The sequence below is a fragment of the Acanthochromis polyacanthus genome, chromosome 13 (genome assembly GCF_021347895.1).
Source record: "Acanthochromis polyacanthus isolate Apoly-LR-REF ecotype Palm Island chromosome 13, KAUST_Apoly_ChrSc, whole genome shotgun sequence".
In the NCBI taxonomy this organism is placed as follows: Eukaryota; Metazoa; Chordata; class Actinopteri; family Pomacentridae; genus Acanthochromis; species Acanthochromis polyacanthus.
This window is the reverse complement of record NC_067125.1, coordinates 39235632-39261254: the sequence shown is the minus strand read 5'-3', so window position 1 is coordinate 39261254 and position 25623 is coordinate 39235632. Positions and strand designations below refer to the sequence as shown.

Sequence of the window (25623 nt, the reverse complement as noted above, 5' to 3'; positions counted from 1 at the left end):
GGGAAGTGAGCAGACAAAACCACGCACACAGACTGAAATTTCAGATCTGTAAAAAATTACAAGTAATTGTTGCTAAACTAGTTAACAAACAGACGTACTTCCGAGGAACAATATTTGATGATAACGTGACAGTGCAAATTCATTAAATCGCTTCATGTTAGTTTTATTTTGAAAAACTGGACTGATCCTCCAGACGGTTGGTTGGCTGCCAAAGACGCTGGACCAGGAAGAGAAAGTTTGCTGTGGCTGATTTCACAAGTTAACTACGAGTCAATTCTCAGTCGTTTGGCGTTTTGTTGGTAAGTTATTTATGTTTCCACCCGAATTATTACGTAACTTTAGATATTTACTATAACGACACTTTTAAACGTGTAACTGCTTAGCTCTGTCCGCATCATCCGCGTTAGTCCAACGCTAGCTTTAGCTAGTATGCTAACGCAACGTTGAGTTTATGATTTTGAACGTGAAGTGAAGATGAAAGAGGGGAAATAATGTCTATATTTGCCTCTGATATCCATATTAACATGCACGTTGTTGCTATCTACTGTTTGTGTTGGCGCCATTAAGACAGGAAACAATGACGTTGCTTTTAACAATAGAACAATGTGTAGGAATTTGGTTAGATTAGAAGCTGACGTTTAAGTATCATGTGTCCACAATAACGCCTAAAATACGCAGAATATATGGCTTCTTTTAAGAATAAGTTCTAAAAATGTATCTCTTACAAATATAGCTTTTCTATCAGTACTTGATGATGGTGACATTTTATACTACCTTAAGTGGTTGACACTGTTTGTCATTCAACCTTAAATTTTATTACTGGAGATGGTAATCATCCCTGTAAGCTGTATGCTAAGGTTGGGTTGTACTATCTCTCTGTATGGCCTGATAAACACCGGATTTTATTTATTTATAAGGCACTTACTGGTTTATGCCCCTTGCATTACCTCTTTACTGTGCACAACTAAATGATGCAGTTCAGATTTTTACTGAGCTTTAGTAACCCAGTTTCACCCACTGTTCACCTGCAATCTAGTATAACCTGTTGGATGGTCCAAAGCTTGAGTCATTTTTGTCCATATGTCAATTGAGATTTTACCTTTCATTTGATTTTAAACTTAAATGCTCCATTTAATGTTTTAATTTTGCTGACTTCGCCTTTTAGTATTTTACTTTATTTTCTTTCTTTTGTGTACCTACATCATTTATTTTCTTATTTTCTTTATTTTTTACTTATTTTCTTATATTCACACCTTAATGTTCTCAATGTTTAAGTAAAGATTAAACGGTTGAATGAATGAACAGGAGTTTGACGGCATTAACTGTAGCCTCTGTGAATTCATGTTAAGGTATGTGAACTGTGAACAGAGTGGCTGAGCAGCTGAAGATTTTCTTTCCCAGCACTGGTGGTATTGTTGTTTCACAATAGAAATCCTACACACTCTGTAGCATAGCCTCCTAACTATACTGAGGTGTGTGTTCTTTATTGTGTTGTTTGTCCGAGAGGTGAGTCAGACTCAGGTTTTTCCTGAAATTCTCCAATGTTGCAGGTCTATCTGTAACCGGTTAGCTTCAGAAGCCCTCAGCAAAGATGGGTTTGCAATGGACAGCTGTGGCGATCTTTCTGTATGCAGAGATTGCCATGATTGTCATCCTCTGCTTACCCTTCATCTCCGCCAGGAGGTAAGTAACAGTCACTGCATGTGTTAAAGCTTTGCATTCCACAAATGGAGCAGCCTGTGTGGTTTGCAGGGACACCAATACTTTAACATTGTATTGATCCTGCAGACAACTGGTTGAATGCGTCATGTGTGCATGTGTTTTTGCAGATGGCAGAGCATTTTCCAACTGAGGATCTGGAATTTTATGGCGAGGTTTTGGAACAAAGTGTTTCTCACCATGATCATAATACTTATTGTTCTCTTCCTTGGTAAGCATAACTTCAGCTGTCTCCGTATTGTTTCATCTGCTTTGTCTTTGGGTCTTAACTCTAAAGCGAAGTTGTCAACTGTGCAGAGTTTTGGGGAGTTGGTGCAGTTACTGGACACTACAATGAAAATGAGGAGTGTAACTTTGAAAGCTCAAATGGGAAAGCCATGTTAAACTTTTTAAATCTTGTCCATTAAGACATTGTTTGCTGTTGGTAAATTTTCTCTGTGAAAATAGTATGCAGAAGAACAGGTATAAATCTGAGTTTCCCACTGCCAGGCAGGAGGCCTAGAGGAAGACCAAAGAGGAGGTTTATGGATGTGGTTAAAGAGGACATGAAGGTAGTTGGTGTGAGAGAAGAGGATGCAGCAGACAGGGTTAGATGGAGGCAATTGATTCGCTGTGGCGACCCCTGAAGGGAAAAGCCGAAAGGAAAAGAAGAAGAAGAAGAAGGTATAAATCTGAAATTTATGATTTGTAACCTGTGGTGTGTGTTTCTTTTCTTAGATGCTGTCCGTGAAGTGAGGAAGTATTCTGGCAAAGAAATTGGCACAGATGCCAAGCTGCAACCAAATATGTTTGACCATCTGCACATGAAACTCTTTAGGGCCCAGAGGAACCTCTACATCTCTGGCTTTGCCGTCTTCCTCTGGCTGTGAGTCTCTACTGTTATATAGTGCAACCCCAAATCTATACCTTGAAACAGATCTCCTCCTAAACAGTTTTTTGTTTCAGGGTTATGAAGCGACTGGTCACCTTAATTAACCAACTGGCATCTGTGTCTGGAAATACAGCTGCTCTTCAGGCGCAGGCTGAGAGTGCAAACCAGACTGCTGAGAAATACTTGAAAGACAATGAGCAGCTGAAACAGGTAGGCTCTACACACAGTGGATAATGACTCAAAGGTATCCAGGTATCCCTCCACTATTATTGTACGCTGTTGAGAGCCCACTCTAGAACTGAAACTGCCTAGAATGCGTTACCCAGATATTAAGGCATTCTGTGCTACTAAAAGAAGACAGATTTTCCAAATCTTTAATCATATATAAGCTTGTAGTTACTCTAGTCCTCATGTTCAAAATGTATTCTACTAATTAAGCACTGCAATCCCATGACATTTACTGACTCCTGATGTTTTTGTAATGTTTATTTCAGGGATGTGATTTTTCCGCGAATTCGCGGAATTCCGCTTTTTTTACGTTTCAAAAAAAAAAAAATCAGATTTTTTCACCCCAAAAAATCAGATTTCGTTTCCCCCAAGGTACGGCTTTTAGATATTCCGAGACCGTATAGACCCCTTGCAGTGTTTACTAACACTAGGTAAGCGCGTGCAGACCCGGTGCAGGAGCTCCTCCACATTCCACTTTAATTTAATGGGTGAGCCAGTGTCTGATGACTGGGGTGTTTCGGAGTTCCCTGAACAAGAACAGAAAGATAGCGTTTAGGAAATTGCACGTCTCGGCTTTGGCCGCATCAATGGGCTCGCTTTGAGAAGGCGGTGGCGGCTGTTGTTTGGGGCTGCCGCCGCTGACAACCGCTGACAGCCGCCTCCTGCTGCCTGCCGGACACGGCCTCTTGCTGTTTGGATGCAGCAGATGGTGTGCTGTCCTGTTGCTGCTGGCCTGGTTCGGCATGTTGGGTATTAAAGTAGTCCTTCAATGCGTTATCAGGCACTACTTTGACATACTGCACTGTCCTGCTAACGGGCTCAGGGCTTCTCCGGTATATCAGCAGGAACTGTGATATCAACGTAACGACTGCTCCGGAGAACGCGGAAATCAGTATTAAGTAAACCAAACGTTTAGCCGCGGTAACAAAGCAAGTTCCACCTGCTCGCTGTCACAGCTGCCATATCATCTGCTTTACTATGATTCTGACAGCCGACAGCACAACAAGAAGGCATATTTAGCGTAATATGTGCTTACAATATCATGCCTTGGCCAGGTAAACAGGCTTTGTTTTAAACCGGGTCTGCGCGCGCAGCTGCCTAATTAAGTATGCATACGTCATGTCCCCCACCGGGCGCTGCCCTGGACCCGCTGACCCCCAGACCCCCGGCTGAATTTTTCAGATAATTTCACTTTCCTCAAATCACATCCCTGTTATTTCTGCACATCTTCTTTCTTGTCAGATACTGATGATTACATTACCCACAATGCAACTCAGCCTCACCCTTTAATCCGCATCTGTACTGCATCTATATGTGTAGCCTGCGATATTAGGTCTGAGGGTTATGTTTGTTTCATCCTGGGCATCTGTGTGATGCAGATTTCCTGACATCCAGTGAGCTTAAGCCAGCACAGATCATCTGTTTTATTTGGCTGTATAGCACAGTTTGATTCCCCTCATGAGGCTGCTTTATATGTAAATACACAACATTTTATATTAATTATGCATGTCTAATAGCTGTTTGATTTTGTACACCTCAAATTCATGTAATTTCATGTATTTCAGACTCTGATGGAAGGGAAGGGTGACAAAGCTACTGCAGAGGGCATGGAACTGCTGAGGAAAGAAGTAGAGAAACTAAAGGAAGAACTGAAGACTTCAGGAGATGGTTGGTATCCATATATCTGTGCACATACCCACTTGAATACTTGTGTTGCTTTTTCAGGCTTAGTGTTATAGTTGTTATAGTGTCAGTAATGCTGATATAATGGGTGCCCGAATAGCTCAACGGGTTAGCGGGCGACCCATGTACAGGGGCTTCCCTGATGCAGAGGACCGGGCTCGACTCCCGCTTGTGGCCCTTTGCTGCAATCCCGCCCCACACACTCCCACTCTTCTCCCTCCTTTCCTGTTTGTCTCCACTGCAACTATCAACAATAAAAGGCCCAAAATTTAACTTAAAAAAAAGAAATGCTGATATAACAGCTTGCTACGTCTTATATCTTAAAACAGAAGGCAGCTTTTGTTGATGTGTGATTTTCTTTTCCAGCCCTGAAGAAATCCCAGTCAGAGGCAGATGGAATGAAGAAGCAGACGGAGGGCCTCGCCAGGGAGTATGACAGATTGTTGAAAGAACATCAGGAGCTCCAGGTAAGACTAAGCTCCAAACGCAGCAGGATAATGACTTGTTGGGTCATTCACCACTTAGGAAAAACATTGTCAGAGTGGCATTCAAATCCATTAGCATCAGGCAGCCACAGATTGGAAGATTTTAAGGAGTTTTCATTTTGTCATCAAACTACAGTCAGTTGAAAAAGTACTGAGGCCTGTGCTGTGTGAAAACATTGAAAGGAAGGTTTATTACTACTAAATGACTGCAAATCCCATTAATAGTCAGACTCTCAACTAATATAACACGCAAGCAGAAGCTACCGCTACATTATTTCTTTTAAATACCCTTTTTTTTTAATTTGTCAAATATTAAAACAACAAATATATTTATGTAGCTTTATAAAGGATCAGAGCATATTAAATGATGTCTTTTTTCATATCCTTTTCCTTTCAGAATCTTCAAGACAGTGGAAATAAAAAGGATGACTAGCTTTCTTTAAATGTTTCACGGTTGGTGTGTTTACACGGCTGCTTAGACCAATCACATGAGAGCCACTGCATATGCTTGACCTTCATATAATGCTGTGTGTCATAGTGCATATCCCAAAACCAGGATGGGCTGAAGAACAGACTTTTGGCTGGTATCAGTAACGGTTTTAAAGGAGGTGAATTTCTGTTTGGGCTCCAGACTGGCTTAAATTGAGTAATATTAGACGGTTTCCTGTTTCTGCCTGGTGCAGTGTGACTAAGAGGATTGCTTTTTCAAGTGTATGCTATCTGGCTGGTGAATTGTACGAGGTAATTGGAGAGAATTCAGTGAGTAATTGACTCAGGTACAATCACAGAGCACTTAGTGTGTTAAATATGCAACAAAGATAGGTGTTTGTGGTTTGTGTTGTTTGTTTCAGCCATTTGCATAGCGTGGAGTGCAAGATGTGTCGAGAGCTAGAGCAACCTATTCCTGCGTTAAACGTCTTCAAATGTATTTTTCTATTAAAGGTTTTCTTCTTTATTACTGTATGTTGTAGAGACTCCTGCTGCACTCACTTTGCGCTTGACAGAAGTATATTAAGTCAGTGTGTGGCTGCCTGCACGACTGTCTAGGTAGAGTTTGCATGTACGCTTGCACTTGGACAAATCATCCTGACAGGTTTTGGTTGTATGCGGATGATAATAATAATTGGAAAACATTGAGTTCATATCTTCGTTTCCCTTTTGAGTTTCCTCCGTTAATTTAAAGCTGCAAATCTCATACATATAAGCATAAATAAAAACAGGCACTTAGGATCGTATTTTAGCCTTGGAATAAAATAGAGTTAATGCGGGTCAAAGAATGTCTTCCGAATGTTTCCGATTCACAGAAGTTCTAAATTCATTTACATCTGCTGCATTGAATTCCACACACTTATTAGGGCATGCTAGGATTTTTACCTACAGTGTGGGCCATGAAACAGGACTGTATGCTTGCTGTGTTTCTGTTATCTAGACAGAGCTATGTGACTGTGAAAGAGGAGCTTAGGTTGTAATTACCATGTACTAAGGTTTGCTGCTTCTTTATGCTAAAGTAGCTGTTATAGGGGTTCACCACAATTCATTTTTGGTCATGAAATTAGATAAATGCTTCCGTTATGTTTTTTTTGTACACAGAAATCAGATTGAAGTGCCTTTTAAGCAGATATAGAACATTTTCTTTAATAAATAAAGTAAAATCTTGATCCTGTGCCTTGTTTTGCCTTTTTTTTTTACATAAACGGAATCAATAAATGACACCAACAGCATTATTTGATTGCATATTAAAAGTTTTATTTTAGTGTTACATTTAAGATATTCCTTGAAATTTTACAAAAATAATCCAAGAAAATTATTAGGGCTGGACCCGAATATCCGGATATTCGTTCGCTACGGTACTATCCGGATATTAATTTGGTATCCGAATATTCGCCCCCCACCCCCCGTCGGACGTTACCGGGCGGAAAGAATATGCTGTCTTCCCTCCGCCTTCGGTCCACATCGGCACTTATCAGCTCATCTCGTCCTGTGATCACATAAACATATACACATATGTCTATGTGATCACCCCTTCCTCCCCCCAGACGTAAATATTCGGAGCTCGTCTCTTCCCTGCGCCTTCGGCCCACTTCACCGTGTTCTTCGGCTCATTTCGGTTCCTCCATTCGTGTTTGGAAACACCACCTGAATGGCCGGGTTGCTGCCGACTCTGACGTCACGCTTCACTTCGTTGCATAAGCACAAGACAAGATGCTGAAGACCTCTGCTGAAGACAAAACGAAGGCAAACGAAGGTCGGTTTACACTGGGTTCAATCTGTCATCAGGAAATGTTGGCCAGAACTTTGTAAAAATGAAAAAGGATCCGAATTTTCGGGCCGTCTGTGTAAAAGCCCCCCCCCCAGTCGGACGTTACGGGGTGGAACGAATATTCGGGTATTCGTCTTTAATAGGGCCCGAATATTCGGAGGCCAGAAACCACTATTCGGGCCAGCCCTAAAAATTATTTACATTCTGATTTCTTTAATGCAAGTAAATTCCTTACATTATTGAGAAAATGAGTGTCTTCCTCTAAACCTCTTGTTGCTTCTCTCTGAGTCTTTCTGTGCCTGAAAATGAACCTGAATTCAAAAGATTACACAGTCGCCACATACTGCAAGTTGAAAAATGGTATGGGTCCGTTTTAGAAATGAGGTGGGCTCCCGTTCTTTTCAAGAAATAAATCATCAGGAAATTTTCTTTGACGTACGGATGCTATGTTTGGGGATCATTCCCTATTCCATTTTCCTCTCTACTGAAGTCTCCTTTAAGTGTAAGTCCATGGTAATTGGAGGACAACAACCACTGACTCTCGGAATAACCTGAATTCAAATCAAACTCACTTTTCAGTTTGATGAAAAACTGTAGTAGCCTGATATGGAAAAAACTGCAAATAACCGAGACAAACAACCCTGTAGTTTACTTGCTGTTCACCAGTTAAGGGAAACTTCACCGACAGTTTTAACAGATCCTCTTTTTATCCTTTTGAATTGCTGGAACAGTTCTGAATATCCTAGTTATAAAAGCAATTTTTGACCTGCTTTCAGGTTTAGGACAACTTTTACTGAAAAAAATGAGTTTAATTTCTCCATACAGACAAAAACAAACTAGATCTATCTTAAAAATCTCCATATTTACACTTGTAAAAGCTGAGCGACTGTTAGAGTTGAATTTGTAAATACATTTATCATAATCAAGCCTTAGAGCATTAACTGTGTGTGCATAGTATTTTACATGACTATTTTATCAGAATACCACTCACTCACTTCCATCTGCACACATCTCTCCCTCTCTCTCCCTAGTCTCCACATCCCAGTATATTTCCACTCTTTCAGCTTAGCACACCCCCTTGTGTAACTCGAGCTGTTTCTTATCTTATGCAATGTCTTCATTCCTGCTTGTGTATAAAATAAACTTCGTATGGGAGCAGTCTTTGTAGCTCGCACTAATGTGTCTTGTTACACTGTGCTGTGTTACCCTTGCAAGTAAAAGTTACAGTCTCCGTGTTTTTCTGATTTGGTGAATATCTTCTTATGTTATGTGGGAGCTCTCAGCGGAGCTTCTCTCTGACAGCGACACAAACTATACTTGGACTTTCCCAAATTAGTCCTACAATAGTTTAAGAGTTTAGACTTGAGTTTCATGTTTGTGAAAGCTTTAATCCAAATTCCTTTAACCTAGAGAATATTGTCTGATGCAGTGTTAAATAACATTAAGGCCATCTATCACCTTTTCGCAACAATAAGACAACTGAGAATCAGTAGTTTAATACTGTCATTTAAGTTCCCCTTAACTATGAAACCAGAGAGCAGCCTCAGCACTGTCAGAAACAGCTTCTTATGCCCTCTGTGTGGAGACATCCGTAGCCTACAGCAGATGAACAATACATGTGCTGCATTGTGAGCATTTTTATTTTCATTAAGGATTCAAAGGTTATGCTACTACTATTATTATTATTATAGCAAAGGCTACACTTTATTTTGAAAAGATGCTCACACTCAGACATGAACAGGTAAAGCTGCTGTTCAGGTTGGGCGATACCACAACATTTGGTTTTAATACACGTTTTGGTTAGCAGTAATATAAGATACTGTTTATTAAAAGCAGCTAATTTAGTGATATATAAAGGAGACTAATGCCATCATTTCTGATGTTAGTGCATCATTGATATTTCTCAATGTACTTCTATAATCATTGCCAAACCTGGGGTATTTTTTTGTCCTTTTCTCTGTTGATCACTTAATCAAGGACTGCAGTGGCAAAAGGTGAAAGTGGTGGTTAAGTCATACCTGACATCAACTCTATTATGGGCTGAGATAAAGAAAAGATCAGAAGAACTCATTTCAAATCAAACACATTCTAAATGATCTCTGTATGATACCGATTACAGATTGGTACTGAGTGAGGTTGTCCAGTATTTACTTTCCAACAGGTTTAAAGTCTCTGTAAACGCTGAATGTGAGCGGTGGTTAAGCACCGGTATTGTGCGACGGCAGCAAAGATCCAAATACTATTGTACTAAAGAAGAATGTTGTGATGGAGCAAATATTTTGATATTTGATATCAGTACTTTGGCCATCAATTTGTGTGCACTCAAAAAAAGCAAAACCTTGTGAGGTATTTAGAGTGTTTTAAAACATAACCAGAAGTCCATTTCCTCTCATCCTGCTATTCAAACTTAACCTAGTCCCTGAACACAGCCCCAATTCTATATGTCAGTTCTTACGAATATTTGATAGTTTGCTCTCAGACGTGCTGAAAATATCCAACATGTTTTTCATTTCTCATTTGGAAAGACCCGAAAACTGGCCCCAAAGTTAAAAAAGTCTGAGAAAATAAACACCTGCTCCTGTCTTACAGTTACTCATCGATTGACGTTATTTTGAAAGTTTATTGTCTGGTTTCACAAAAAGGGATTTTGAGTTTTTATGAGAATAAACCGATAGGAAAAACCTGAGTGGAGACCTTGATGTTTCAGGATATGGCACAGCTGACTTCTTTCACATACAAAAATATGCACAATAAAACAATACAGCATAAAAACTAACTAACCAGTGACACATATAAATCAATGGCTGGAGAAGAGGAAGCAGAGCTTTGACACATCGGCACCAAATACAAAGTGGTAACACTTTACACACAGTAGGGGATTTTGCCCAAAGACTAGGACAATAAACACTATGTCATTTATAATTTTTACAACGGTATTAACAATGCCTCATCCAAGGCACAACAATGGTTAGTCTCTCTATGAAACCATATAAGCCCAATAGAGATCATTTTGGGCAATTTTAAATAAATACTCATTTTCATTGTTTAAACACGTTTACTGTGCTGTGTACTCTGATTACAATATTTTTTTCCCCCAATTCTATCATGTAAAACTAGGGACAGATTTGGCCGCTGTTTACTGAAAGTAAATACAGCTGCCTCCTTATAGTCATCACTGATATTAAAACCAGAACTACCTCCACTAAACAAGCAAAACACAATTTCCATTTTTAGTGAATTTGAATACCAAAGGAACAAGTTCACATCCAGAACGCGCACAACACAAACTGCATTACAGTGAAACCTAACTGTGGGCTTTAGGGAAAAGGCAGAAGTTTTAGTCAGTCAGAAATGAAACCTGTGTCGCTGAATGAGTATAAAGACTTGTAGGTAGTATGAAATAGTACTCAAATACCTCTGTTCAAAATGTAACAAAATTGCTGTCTACCATCAGCAAGACAGATGACACACACATTTGGAGGTAACTGTTGAGGGAATGAGGCACATGCGTCAAATAGACAACTGCAAAGTCTTGTTTAAGTGGCTGAAATACATGTCCAAGCACGTATTTCTACATTAACCTGTGTATATTTTATTTAAAATTCAGAAAAAAATATCCCCTGTCATTTTTTGAAGGCCCTTTTTTGTTATTTGTGTGTGTGTGTGTGTGTGTGTGTGTGTGTGTGTGTGTGTGTGTGTGTGTGTGTGTGTGTGTGTGTGTGTGTGTGTGTGTGTGTGTGTGTGTGTTGTGCCTCTGCTCTGGTTTCTAAGGCCACTTTACCTCTTCTGTTCAGTAACACTGGCGTCAGGAAGAAAAACTTAAGAGGCAGCTTAATTAATGCTGGTGTTCAACAATAGTTTTGCAGTAGTCTGTACGAGTCACATTTCCTGTCTGATCTCTTGTGCCAGCATTAAAACTGAAAAATATCAGTACGGTTTTCTTAAGGAAAAGAGAACAACAACAGCATGTACATTCAAGAACTATTTCAGTTATATCAAATTTGTGTTAAATTCGCAAAGCCTTCACAGGTCCAGTAGTACAAATATAGAATTTTTTATGCCATAGATGAGATGATTAGATACAACATGTGATTCCCTGCAAATCTCGTTCATGTGAGTGTGTGCACGTGTACAGTGTCACTCTGTACATACTGTGGCTGTATATGTATGAGTGAAAGAGACAAGAGGGGGTCAGCTCTGTCAGATCCGTCACAGCCGTGTCTGTCTGTCTGTGCTGTTGTCTGATGTGTGTTGTGTTTGCTCAGAGTTGCAAATCACAAACTCTTCCTTCCTGAGTGCCTCCAGTTCAGTTCCGCCGTTGGTCAGAGCTCCGTGGATGCCGCTTCTTTCCTCCTCCTTCAGCTGTCGACTGAGCAGGATGAAGCCTGGGATGCATATAATAAACGAGATAGTCCGCAGGCTCAGAGTCAGGCCCAGGTATGCTATCCTGAGGAGCAAGGAAGTAGAAAGAACAAGTGATTTGATGAAAATTCAACCTATTTTCGCTGATGGATGTTTCTTCATTCAGAATATGGCTAAACTAGCCTAGCCGCGCTAGACAACCCATGGCAACGAATTTAATTCTCTGCCAGGGTGGGTCTAGTTACCCTCCATAAGGCTCGAGGTTGGATGCTCCTGAAACTGGCCGACGAATCACCATGAAGTGTTGAGTCAGAAGGCGGGTGTAACTAAGTGACGACAGAGGCGCGACGATTCTGACAGAAACAACCGGAAACAACTAGCCTAGCCGCGCTAGACAACCCACGGCAACAAATTTAATTCTCTGCCAGGGTCGACAACAAAAACGACAACAGTCGTTGAGCTCCATTAGCACCGACTCTGAATAATCTTTCTGTTAACATGTCTGTAATATACTTGAGCTTCACCCATTGACTGTATAAATAAGGCTTCACCGAACTACCGCATCCTCTGATTTCCGGCGCTCTAGGAGCCTATTCGTTGCGCTGATTGGTTGTATACCTACCCAATTGCTGCAGAGTGATTTGAAAGACAACCTTTTAGCCCGCCTCCCTCCCTGTCGAGCATGCCTAGACCCTTGCGTCTTCAGAGCATGGGTCTAGCGCGGCGAGGCTATGGCTAAACATGATTCAGTAGTAAATTGTGGGCTGTTAAACAGGAATTAAAAAGTACCATTTTTTGGCAAATATTTGCTCATATCTCAGAAAAGTAGCACTGTTGAAGTATTCCCAATTAGCTACTAGGTCAGTCTGTTATTTCACTCCCTTACTTCAGAAATCATCTTCACTTATTTGCTATTAGGAAGACAGAATTTAGTTCTATAAAAACGTTTGACATGTCAAAAGAGCAGAAAACTGGAACAATGACTTGCCATAGTTGCCACATATGACTTTGTACCTTCCTCTAAATTAGTGAAATGTCGACCAAAGATAGTAGGAAACATGGATACATTCATATACATAGAGTTACAGGAACTTTCTGGAGCCCGACTAACACCCTAGTTTTAAGATGGTGGACTATTTTCCATTCCAGTAATTCAAAATTGGCATCTGCTTGAGCAACTCCATTTGGATCTGCTGGATTTTTTTTCTGTCCACATCAGATTTTATGGCTTTTGGAATTATATTCCTGGAGAGACTGAAACCAAAATGTGGCTTCCAACAAATGGAGAATTTTCATGGTATAAAATAATTCCAAAATTCTCCAAATGACGCCAAAAAAACCTTCATTTTTGGCCCCAGTGAACACATGTATGAAGAGTGAATAAAATCTGAGTCAATGCAGCAACATATTTAATGAATTCTGCCTGAATTGACATAGATTGATCCCATTTGAAGTTCTGTAACATTCTCACAAAGTGTCTGAATCTAAAAATGTGTTTGTTTCAAGTGTGTGTTCAGATTTTACAGGGTTATGTGTCCCTAAAAGGGTATGATTTGAGAACATTATGGCATTTAGGCAGTAGGTGTTTTTACATGGCAACATGGCATAGTATAGGCCTATATGTAACATTTGAAAAACAAAGAACTGACCATTTGCGGCTTGAGTAGTTTTTCTATAAATATTGATTCTTTGCATTGCTTTCATATATAACAGATTTAGATTTATAACAGATTTAGACAAAAATGTCAAATGTTTACCAACATTAATGAACTCAGTGGATATTCTGCTTCAAATTAGTTTCAGGTTTTGCATGCAGAAATATAATAGGTTAAAAAGTCTTAAGTAGACCATTCCAAGAATGCAAAATTAACTGAATGTTCTGATGACTAACAACGACAGATGGATCAAACTCTGAATGTTATGACTAAAAACAGTTGAAAGATATATCAGACTGAATATTGTGCATGTAGTACTACCTGTAGGCAGTAGTGTTGTAGATTCTACAGGCTCCTATACCTCCACACCTCTTCTGACCCCATTTGAGACATGTGGTGTCTATGATCGCTCCAAAGTAGATGGGTGCAGGGATCCCTGCTGCAAGAACACAGTCATTTTCACAGTCACATCTCCTAGAACTGACAAACTTCAAATTCTGGCAGCACTGTTCAGAGCAGTCAAAATAAACACCTGGCTCAAGCACTGACATTTTGGCAAAGATGCATTTTGGGGGAAAAAACATTGCAATGGTCTTCAAACAAATTTAAAACCAAGGGTAACACATTTTACCTTAACACTAAGTGACTAAGACATGCCAAGTACAGGATGGGCTTAGAAGGGGACTTACCAAGGGTGCGTGTAGCCAAAGCATGAAAACCCAAGGCCAAAGATTTCAGCTGGGGTTTAATGCACCTGCACGGAGAGAAATTGCAAACATTTTTCAGGGAATATCATCAGGAAATGGTTAGACAATGTCAGCTATGTCCAAAGCACAGAACAGAACATGTTCAAGTTCAGTGAACCAAGTTGTTTTCTTGCTCCACAGACAAGGAGACACCATTGTACACACAAACTATAAACAGCTGATGTCCCCTAAGATAAAGAAATGTTTTATGGGGCATGTTACCATCTTCTAAAGCAAGCTATAACCATTTCAGAAATCAACAGAGGGATGAAGAAAACACATTAAATAGGCAGTACAATCAAACAAAGAGAACACAGTACACAGAGTAGTTACATTCTTGCCAGGCCGTAACATTCCAACAGGGTCAGCTGACATGGCTTTAGGAGATCTTGTATGTGTGTGTCTTTGGGTTCACATGTTGTGAGTAGATGTAAAAATTCTTTTTATTCACGCTTTTTGATGGGAAAAACACCAGTATCTGAATATATATGGAGATACAGAGAGAGCAAAACAGGACAAAAAATGCAAAAGTATCTATGGAAGGTCTTATGTCTCTATGTAAAGTGAAAAATCAGCCAGCAGAGGCTGCTGTTGTACAGAGTGTTTTACAGCTACTGCTCTGTGCATGATTTTGGGCAGAGCCACATGTATACTGTATATATCCATCCATCCATCCATCCATTATTTATACACCATTTACTCCTCTGTCGGGCCGTGGGGCACTGGAGCCTATCCCAGCTAACCACAGAAGCACCATGCAGCCCTTACTGTATATATACTCATGCAATACCCATAGTAAAACCCCAAAATGTCTGTATTTTATTAACTAGATTTTATCATTTTTCCTTGAAAACATAATTATTGTGTGAGTCATATTGGTTGTGTTTCAGTTCGCAGGCTCATCCACACCTCGGAGCTACCGAGAAAACCCAAATATAACAGGATGCAGAAAGATCTGTGTTATCAAATGAATCCTTCTAATCCAGCTGTCAGGAAAGACTGAATCCAAGATGAAATGCTCGGAGTTAATTCAGATGATTAGCCACACAGAGGTGCTTCAGATTACAGTCACAAGGATTATTAGATTTATACCATTACCTTTCAGTTTGACTGTTCCCACTGAGAATTTAACGCCCCGAATGACAATAATTTCTACAAAATTGATTTAAATTGAATCGGAACACAGAAGAGCCAGCCTCTTGCCAGCAAGCCAAAACGTTCCTCCATTACTTTTGCTGATTACAGAAGTGTCAGGGCCTGTGAAGCCTGAGCACCCACAGATTGCACTCAGAAAGCCATATCCCTGTCATACTAATTTGACACTTTATTTCACTACCCATCATCAGTGCAGGGACGGGAGATTACAGACATGCCTCACAGTCTCCTTTGAGAAAAATGAGTGGGAGAGATGCAGCAGAGTGTCATGACCTACTTCTTTTGTATGAGGAGAGCTAGTTATCATCATAAGTGAATAAAGGATGAGTTCACTATTTCAACCCCAAACAGCATTTATTGTCACTGGTAACACAACTCACTGATTCAGTTTCAACAAAGTTATCATTCTGTGGCAGCTTCTTACAGAGTTTATAACTTAACTAAAAGTGATCATGTAAATGGTAAATGGTCTGTATTTATATGGTGCTTTACTACACCTGAAAGATACCCAAAGCGCTCGTAGTTCTAAAGAACAGATCTGTAACATACCTGACACTAAGCACGTTGCATTTCAGGTTTTGTTTAACTCAGCAGGATGTGCTTTGTGGAAACTGGTACCTGTTGTCACAGGTAATTACCAGTGTTCTCACGAACATTTAATGTGCTCCCCCTGCAAGACCAGCCGGGTCAACAAGTTAGCAGCAGCAGCTCTTTTTCACTTTGCTCTCAACAATCTTCTTAAACTTATTTCTAGGCAACACGTCAGAGATTTGCCTTTGAGAATTTCCGTGATCCTCAACTGACCATTTCAACAGGCTGTTTTTTAACAGGTTTTTTTTGACAAAGCCACATGGATCACACAGACAAAGGCAAATACAAGTAGAGAAGTATTGCCAATACCAGTAAGTCAGCTGTAAATGGCTGGAATAATTGTCTCTGAAGGCTTTAACATTTCAGGAAGCAAAATATAAATATTCACTTTCTATGATTTCTAGAAATGAGCAAATCAGTCACATAAGTTCTGTGAAAAGCATCAGAAATGAACAACCCACTGCAAACCTGTAAAAAACATCTAAATATACCTGAATCATAGCAGTAAATTATAGAAATATTCTAACAGAATCTGAACGTGCCTCTGAACAACCGATTTAACAAAAACTGCTACAAGTTAGAATTCTACTAACCTATAGGATAATTACCAACATTTGTTGACATTAAAAGGGCTTCTGAAATCAGCACAAATCATGTAGTTCTCAGGGGTCCAAATCACCTATGCTGGATCTGAAGTTGCATCAGTATAAAACCCGTAAACGTATATATGCATGTCACATGGAACATAGGCCATGGGCTCTATATTGACCATGCAAGATAGCACTACCACAAGTGCACAGTAGTGGGTCTTTTGCACAAGGACCATGTGTCTCCAAGCCTTGTATTTCTTCACATGTCATGTCTAACAGTGCAACATGAAAAAGAGGACTGGCTGAAGTGCAATGTACACTGCAGGGTGGTGGGTAATCGTTTCCTCTTAACCAGTCACATCAGTGACCTCATTGTTCTGAAAAGTTGTGCCAATCACAGCGACACATAATTTCAATTGCTAAACAAATGGAGAAAGGCCTCAGCAGCCAAGGGCAAGTGTGGTCTTTAATTAATGGTGATAGGTACAAATTAAAACAGAACATTTATATGATCACATAAGTATTAATTTATTTATTTATTCTTGCTGTTGTATCTCATGTCCTAAATGGTCACCATACTGTACAATGTGACACAGCACCATTTGCACTGTAATGCATCCTACGAATAACACAAGAAATGCTTTTGAAAGTTGGAAAGGAGGCAAAAACACACAGAACGCATCAACAACGGAAGACTGACTACAACATAGGTTAGATGTCATTTTTAAAGACAGTGCTCTCTGTGTGTATCTTTAAAACAATCACAAAAAATAAAACATAATTTACCAGCTAGCTGCAAAAAAAAAAAAAGAAAATTATCTAACACCCAACTGAAAACTGTGATATTTCATGAAAATAATTTAATTCTACATGTCTCATTTAGAACTTCTCCAAATATAAACCACTGGTTCAAACCAGATTCTGCAAAAACAAAACAAAGATTTCTTTGCTACTTGGAACAACCGTAAAGATATGAATGTGTCAGCTTGGAACAGTCACGTGACAAAAACTCAGAGACTTGTCAGCTGAACTGTGCTGGGCTGCCAGCTTTGATTACAGAGAACGAATTAGGAGACAAATATAAAATACATTTAAAATGAATGCAGTAAAATATGCATAGTTTGTAGAGTTACCATTTTCCAATGCTACTAACACCTGTGGCCACTTGATAAAGTGTTGCACTTGTTGATTGCATTTTTTTATAAGTTTTTGTACAATTAATAAAGAAAAAAATCAACTTTTGTACTTAACACCTTTTTTTTGTGATTTATGGCATCGTAACTTTATTATACTGCACAAAAAGCCGTTTCCCCTTGTTTCCATAGAGCAGTAGGACTTTATATTACAGTAAAAAATGAGGCCAGTTATTAAAAATGTGAGCAGAAAACGTCCAGAAACTGTTTGGGGTTCAGAGGATGAAACTACAAATGTCATAATGATAAAGTCGCCTATATAGCATTTTAATGAGTTAGTCTGCTGTACAGAACAAACATTAAAACAGCAGTTATTTCACACTACTGCTGCTGCCTGCTCTCATCTGCTTTCAAGTTTCTTTGTTTTTCAAATACGCTACATTTCCCAACCAAAAAGCTGTGCTACACTGAAATAATGGCCATCAGGACATTACTGCTAAAACGACACTTTGTATCTGTGTAAGCAATGGCAGTTTAGTTACTTCAAGCTTAAATCTAACCTGATGAGAAGCATGTAGCCTGGTGTCCCCCCGAGAGAGATGATAAAGGAGGTGATGACCGAGAGAGCCAAGAAGTACGGGAACATCCTGTCACAGTCGTCCTTTTGAGGGCATTGACCTGTACTGGCCGTAAAGTTACCGGCCACACCGACACAGCTACAGTTAGAGAAGACCTGGAGAGATATGCATAGTCGCACACACATGACCACGTATAGCAGGATATAGACACACACACACATATATATATGGACACAAAAATACAAACTATTTACAAATATACAAGTGGAAATGTGTGGTGCAGTAGTTTGTAGTGTTTATTGCCTTTGTTTTCAGGCAGTCAGAAAGATTTAGCAATTGTGGGTGATTTTTTTTTTTTGCTTTTTATAAAGCACTAACAAGCAACTTTCTGACTTACTGGCCCTACATTATATTCTTTCTTATAATTCTAAAAGAATGCGGCAGGAGATTACTACTAAAATCTACTGAATCTATTGTTGGAGGATCTGCTATGAGCTGCCATCAGCAATAATGATTTCAAAAATAGAGTCCAATCATGTACAGTAAAGCCCCACCCAGTCTGGTCCCAGATCTCTGATTTACTGCCTAAATCTGAGACATTTCCAACATTTTAGAGTCATGATGAAGTGACACAAAAACACTTTTTTAAAGCTAAGTTTGACAATAATGCCACTCGCATACATCTACAAAATAACAGGAAATTAAACCACTTAGAAGGTGTAGCAAGGTTATCTGAGTTATAGCATTCATTGCATGTTATAAAAATTCCAACAACGACAGAGGGATTGTTATGTTTCGACAGCAAAAGTGGTAGAAACTTAATTCACTCTCACAGCGGAGTATAAATGACTACACAGACATGTACAGGTGGCTCTGTATCATCTCTGTGTGCAGTAAAGTTACCACCAACAAACCTACAAGATAACAACAGTGTGCGGTTCAAACTAAGCATATGTTTAACATAAGCTCAGCTGTTGTCATGTTATTTCTCAGAGCCGGCCAAAGCTGCGCTATATATACTTGGCAAGCAAAAGTGTTTTAAGTTCTGCCGCAGCCAACGCACTACTGAGGTCTGTACCGCTATAATTCCCATTTAATTCCTATGTGTAGTATTTTATATAGGTTGAGTCCTTTGTCAGCGTACCGTGTTTTTCCCTGAGCCGGCAGAGGCAGTGCAGCCAGCAAGACAAGGAGAAACATATGTGATGCCATTCTCTCCACAGACGGGGTCCCAGTCGCTCGATGAACAAAAGCAGTCTGAGTTGCAGGCTGTGAACACTGAGTGTTTATCATAAGATATCGCATCCAAGCTGGAGGAAAGAGAGCAGACGAAGAAGTGCATCTGAGAGAGCCATATTCCTTACTACCATCATATATTGGTATTACCTAAAATTCGTTTTTTTAAATATAAATTACCAACATCCCTCATTACAAAATCAGTATTAACTTTAAATCCGTAGCGTGCATCTAATTCTTTAGGGAAAAGATTACTGCACACTGATGAGGCAGAAACAGCAGATACTTCATGCATTTTAAGCCATTTGGTGGACAACAAAAAGACAATCTTCAGAGATAATGTGCTCTTTTAAGGTTTATATTACCATTTTTAACAAGTTAAACCTGCTGTAACTGATCGTGTGGGACTTTTTTGGGGAGCAAACAGCATCATTAATCTGGAGCCATGTTCCTGACCAGCAGGGAAATTTAAGTCACTCTCTTTCAGGCCACTGTTTGGTCTTTGCTTAAGGGAAAATGTGGCTCTGTACCTGTTAATGTTCATCAGCTAGTTGCTAACTGTACTAACACCATCTGAAAGCGACGCTATGAGAGGGGCGAGAGGGAACCAGAATTGCAGCTATACAGTGAGCTGAAATGCACTGTCAAGCTTCATAAAGCAGAGGGGAACTGCAGATGCAGGTGCTTATTCTCTGTAAATGTGTTTCTACAGTCATTTGATACACTATTGTTAGAATATCAAATATAACTGCTCTGAAGAAGTGATGCAGGAAAACTGATTGTATTTGACAGGGGTTTTTTTTGTTTTTTTTTTAGAAAATGTTGGTGCCAGGACAGTGTTCACTCATTAAAACTGAACATTTTATTTACTACATGTGGTATTGGATTTTAAATGTGTGTGCAAGCTTCACCACATTCCCAAGTTAATTAGCAATGCTCGTAATTTCTTTGCCTGCAGAGTCACTTCAGCATCTTCTGCTGTTCAGTTTTAAGACTGCGGTGCACTGGGCACACCCACAGGACCATTTTTGCTAGTTTGTAATATTTTTTTCTGTATCAGTTGTGATGTCCCACTGGTTGTGGACGATGTGTCGTACCAGCCTGCATGTTCTGGCTTGTTTTGTTGGCACTTCTCTTGCTGTTCTTTCATGTGCAGTAACCATAGAAATGGAAACCCATTCGGTCCCAGTTCTGCCTGGAGAAAAGTCTACATTCTCACTTTTCTCACTCTTGACTTTTGTCAGAAGTGGTCCATGTAGTTTCTCAGTAATCTAGGTCATGTTAACCCTAAGAGCTTCAGTAAAAAGCAAGTGGACATTATATTTGGGTTCTTGAAGATGTTTCACCTCTCAATCAAGGGGCTTCTTCAATCTAACTGATTAATGGGGAGACTCAGATCTATACTGTCACCCTCAACTCACACGGCTGGTGGTCTATTACCCATCCAAGATCTATATATAGCTGGTGTATCTGGGTTATTTAGAAGAATTTTATCCAAACAAAACATAGGAGTGCACTTCAGATCCAGAAACACTGAAACACTGGTTCAGGATAAAACATCCACACACAAGCTGACATTCTAACACTGTAAATGCACTAAGATGCAGCAAGTAGTGCACAGACCTGTATATAGGTGAGACTAAACAACAGATAGACAACACATGACTAAACAAGGGGGAAACCAGCTCCTCAGGACAAGACTCAGCAGTTCACCTGCATCTAAAGGATGAGGGATAATCCTTTGAAGACATTGATCTTGGACACATGATTTGAGAGAGGACTGAAGGAAACCATCTCTGTTAACCTAGAACAACCATCTCCAAACAATTGGGGGGTCTTTGACACCAATTATCAGGTAGTTGTAATGCAGTCTCGATGGCTTTCTCCAGAAAGTTTCACCACTATTAGCATCTTAAGTCATCCCTGACTAGCAGTTGCACAGCCATTCACACCTCAAAGCATGCAAGTCATGGGTTGTCAATAGGGCTGGCCCGAATAGTGGTTTCTGACCTCCGAATATTCGGGCCCTATTAAAGACGAATATCTGGATATTCGTTCCGCACCTTAACGTCCAACCGGCGGGGGCGGGGGATGTTGCGCGCGGCGGAGGCGGAGACGGCCCGAATATTCGGATCCGTTCATCTGGTCTCCCGGGTCCACATTTTGCCCTCGTTTAGTCTTTAGTTAAACTGAAGAATTCCCAAACACCAGTCTTCAGCATCTTGTCTTGTGTTTATGCAACGAAGTGAAGCTTGACTTCAGAGTCGGCAGCCACCCGGCCATTCGGGTGGTGTTTACAAACAAGAATGGAGGAGCCGAAATGAGCCGAAGAACACGGCGGGATGAGCCGAAATGGGCCGAAGGCGCAGAGAAGAGACGAGCTCCGAATATTTTCATCTGGGGGGAGAAAGGGGTGATCACATAGACATATGTGTATATGTTATTTGTGATCACAGGACGAGATGAGCTGATGTGGGCAGAAGGTGGAGGGAAGACAGTAAGGCTGCATATTCTTTCCGCCTGGTGACGTCCGACGGTGGCGGGGGTGTGAATATTCGGTTATCAAATTAATATCCGGATATCCGGATAATGCCGTAGCGAACGAATATTCGGATATTCGGGATATTCGGGTCCAGCCCTAGTTGTTAATAGATCATTAGCCATGTGAGTTGGGGTTGACAATATAAATCTGAGACTCCTCATTAGTCTGAACTTTAAGAAGTCTCTTGGTATCAAAAAAAAAAAACTGAACGGTTGCCTTAAGCTTTCAAGAATACCATGTTGTGGTTCACTGAGAATCTAAATGTATGACTTTTGTTTTGCTTTTTAAAATTATGAAATCATCAAACTTTGATATTAGTGACACAGATCTATTTCAGTTTATTTATTATCTATTATCTATTTCATCAAGGCCACTCAATTCTGGGCTTGATTCATCTTGTAAAAAATGCAATTTCTTGTTATTTCCGAACCACATGTACTTGAATTTCTCCAAGTAGAATACTCATTTGGCTGTTAGATTACCAATTGTACTGGGTTTGGTGGATTCAGAATAACAAATATCTGCATTCAAGACAACAGACAGAGGTCTGCGTGATGTGTGGTCCCCAAACACACCGCTATTTGTGGCTCACCTGTTGTATGAAAGCGTCACCCCGGCCACCTTGGCGTTCTCACAGCTCATTGCGAAGAAGAACAGTGACAGGATGTAACCAATTAAAGAGGTGCCAAAGGCAAACCTGGCTGCTCCCATGATGTTCAGTTTCAACCTCTTCATCAGCAGACCTCCTGAGAACATCCCCAGTGCCACAGCTGGGATATTTATCACACCTGAAATAAAGAGAACAAAAGGCATGATCAGAATTTACCCAAGTTGCTTTAACAGCACGATCAAAGTTGAACAATACACTCTCATATTTTATCAAAGCTCAAAATCTTCTTCATGGTTGTAAATACTGCAGTGAAGTTAACTACTGAGAGACTTTCAGAGGAAAAATAAGACTAAACAAGTTCCAAGTGGCCATGATCAAACAAGAGCACTGCTTAATTTTACCTTCATTTAACATCAGTATGGAGACAAAGTCTTTTATCTATTCCAATGTCTTTAGCTTTGGTCCCTAATATTACATTCTCTTTCATATGCAGCCAGTCTGGTCAGCACAGCCATTTCCCTTGATGTGACTACATGAACCTAGATATTCTCATTTTATGCTACAAACTTCATTAGAGATTTTATTTCATGTGCAGAGCAGAACATTCACAAAGCTTCTGTCTCTATAGCTGTGGCAGTGAGTGGGTTTAATGAGACCATAGCTAACCCAGTTTTCCTTTCTGTAACAGCATCTTCTTTCTGTAGGTCTGTATCTGCTTCACTCAACAAATCCAAAAACTAAGGGGGGAGTGCTGAATGCAAAGGAAACCCTATGAAACTGTAGTTCTAAACACTCCAAATGAGTAAACATTAGTGTGATGTTGTGTACATACGTGACATTAGAGTTAATTCGAGCAAAGTAGGCACATCCAAGAGTTTTTTTCACAATCAAACAGAAACCAAGCAGAAAAGCCTTCCCCAGGTCTGTTTCGTGATGATTTTCCCAGCTGTAATATGCAAATAATTTATAAAACACAATGCAATATTCATGAATCATGTCCCATACCCATCAGGAAGTTGGCCTTTGATGCAGACTGCCTGAAGTGTTGCTCAATGTACTTAGGCTTGTAGGTGACCATGCCAATGAGGGAGTTCAGCTGGATGATTGTCACACACAGGTAAATCAGGTACACTGGGTGAGCCAGCAGAGTTCGTAGGGTTGGGAAAAAGTCTGTGGAGGGACAAAAATGGTAATAGTAAGAGTGGCTGCTGAGTATAATGATTCCTAATTACTACTTTTCCCCCTTTTCCACCAGTCAACTCTGCATCGCCCTCACTATACTTGTTATGCTAATCTACATACTGTTTGAATTTTACTGCTAGCTATATATGTAGTATGTTGTCAGAGCCGTACATCATAAGAGTAAACTATGAGTCAGTTTTCAATGTTAGCTTATACTTTGTCTGTGTCACATATCCTGTCATGCATGTATCCAAATGTGTGTTGTGTTTTCCTTGCTCTCCCACCCCTCCCTCTTCTCCCATCCCTCCCCCTTGCCCTCCTCTGTCCCTCTCAACCCGCCCGGCCAGCAGGCAGATGGGTCCCCCCTATATAGAGCCGGGTTCTGCTCGAGGTTTCTTCCCTGTTAAAAGGGTGTTTTCCTTGCCACTGTCACCTTTGGGCTTGCTCTGGGGGTCAGGCATATGGGTTCTGTAAAGCGTCTTGAGACGATTTGATTGTAATTGATGCTATATAAATAATAAAAATTGAATTGAATTTACTTTGCATTAAAGATTGCATTTCTGTCAATATGGAATAGTGGGAATAAATCACTGCATTGTGAAAAATTCCAGCCTCTGTGTGGTTGGATGGTAGCCTAGCCACACTAAACCCATGTTCTGAAGGCACAAGGGTCTAGGACCGCTCGACAGGGAGGGAGGCGGGCTAAAAGGTTGTCTTTCAAATCACTCTGCAGCAATTGGGTAGGTATACAACCAATCAGTGCAACGAATAGGCTGACGTAGTTCCTAGAGCGCCGGATTGTGGCTAAGTCCCATTAGCTTCCCAACCAGCGGAGCCAACTGGTATATTAAGGATTTGTCATATCCCGTCGGCATAAGTCCAAATACGTCTTTCTTCTCAATGAAACACTTCAGTGCCGTCCTTTGTTTATCTTTCAAGTTGAATTTTAGCTTCAAATCTTTAAGGGCTGTGGCCAAAGCCGAGTGGAAAGATAACTGTTTATTGTGCGCCGGTTGTTTCTGTCAGAATCGTCTCGCCTCTGTCGTCACTTCGTTACGCCCGCCTTCTGACTCTACACTTCATGGTGATTGGTCCGGCCAGTTTTAGGAGAATCCAGCCTCGAGCCTTATGGAGGGTAACTAGACCCACCCTGGCAGAGAATTAAATTCGTTGCCGTGGGTTGTCTAGCGCGGCTAGGCTAGTTGGATGTTTGACAATGATTTCAGTGCCCTCAAGGATGAAAACAAACTCTTCCAATAGTAGTTACTTTTATCTTAAAGATAGCTGGTAAGGTTTTGCTTTCTGGAAATGCTATGAAGCAACATTTTAACACGAATCACCATTGTTTGTTTAGAACATGCACACATGTATGTAGCACATTGACATGCATGGTAATTCACAAATAAAGACAGCGATATATGGGATATAAACAATTCAGGATTTAAAATGTTGATTTAAAAATCAAACCTTCAACCTAAACATGTTTTGCAAGATATTCACAGTGCATTTTGGTGATAAAATGGTTTGTTCCAAGGAAACTGCTCAGGATAAAAGACTGAAATTCCAACAGTCGCATTGGTCAAAAAGAAAATTTTAAAGATCTGATGTGTAAAATTTCAATACTATTGAGGCAAGACAGAATTATTGTTGTGGTCTATTTAAAAAGAAATAAACCATCCATGTGTTGTTGCATTTCATTCTACAGCCTATTCATTTCTACATATGGGGTTTAAAATTATTTAGTACATAGTTCAACAATACTTAAGAAAACCGACATTTTTTGTGTGTGTAGAAATAGGACTAACTGTCCTGTGTTTTATAGGACGAAGAGTTGAAGTTGTTTTTCCTCTCTGTTTTGGATTACAGTGATTTATAGGCCTGCCTCTGACTCCACTCTAAAGCGCTTAGACGTTGTTTATCATTCTGCCCTTCGGTTTATTTCTGTTCACAGCACTCAGCATTGCTTGTTCTGTGAAGGAGTCTGGTAGTCTTCTCTA

The 25623-nt window shown here is 40.1% G+C and overlaps 2 protein-coding genes across 2 annotated transcripts in view; one reads left to right on the top strand and one right to left on the bottom strand.

Annotated features, from left to right (window-relative positions):
- Nucleotides 1-160: 160 nt before the first annotated feature.
- bcap29 (B cell receptor associated protein 29) lies at nt 161-6649 on the top strand. Its single transcript, XM_022206113.2, has 8 exons — nt 161-299; nt 1551-1683; nt 1830-1930; nt 2437-2584; nt 2665-2800; nt 4384-4486; nt 4868-4968; nt 5384-6649. The coding sequence occupies exons 2-8, from the start codon at nt 1592-1594 to the stop codon at nt 5417-5419; spliced, it is 717 nt and encodes a 238-aa protein (XP_022061805.2). The 5' UTR covers nt 161-299; nt 1551-1591; the 3' UTR covers nt 5420-6649.
- A 58-nt stretch (nt 6650-6707) lies between these two features.
- LOC110959292 (solute carrier organic anion transporter family member 1C1-like) overlaps nt 6708-25623 on the bottom strand; it is a 46762-nt gene continuing 27846 nt past the window's right edge. The window contains exons 9-15 of the mRNA XM_022206105.2: nt 23450-23614; nt 22427-22622; nt 19201-19366; nt 18039-18211; nt 13953-14017; nt 13585-13702; nt 6708-11693 (exon numbers count right to left, since the gene is read on the bottom strand). Coding sequence (XP_022061797.2) covers nt 11456-11693; nt 13585-13702; nt 13953-14017; nt 18039-18211; nt 19201-19366; nt 22427-22622; nt 23450-23614 — 1121 coding nt within the window. The 3' untranslated portion in view covers nt 6708-11455. The remainder of the gene's footprint in view (nt 11694-13584; nt 13703-13952; nt 14018-18038; nt 18212-19200; nt 19367-22426; nt 22623-23449; nt 23615-25623) is intronic.

What these genes read in the sequence shown, in the direction of transcription:
- bcap29 (XM_022206113.2), top strand. Translation starts at nt 1,592, where the DNA reads ATGGGTTTGCAATGGACAGCTGTGGCGATCTTTCTGTATGCAGAGATT. An exon ending in TTTGCCGTCTTCCTCTGGCT is followed by an intron (nt 2,585 to 2,664) that starts GTGAGTCTCTAC and finishes TTTTTGTTTCAG; the next exon opens with GGTTATGAAGCGACTGGTCA. An exon ending in AAGAACATCAGGAGCTCCAG is followed by an intron (nt 4,969 to 5,383) that starts GTAAGACTAAGC and finishes TTTTCCTTTCAG; the next exon opens with AATCTTCAAGACAGTGGAAA.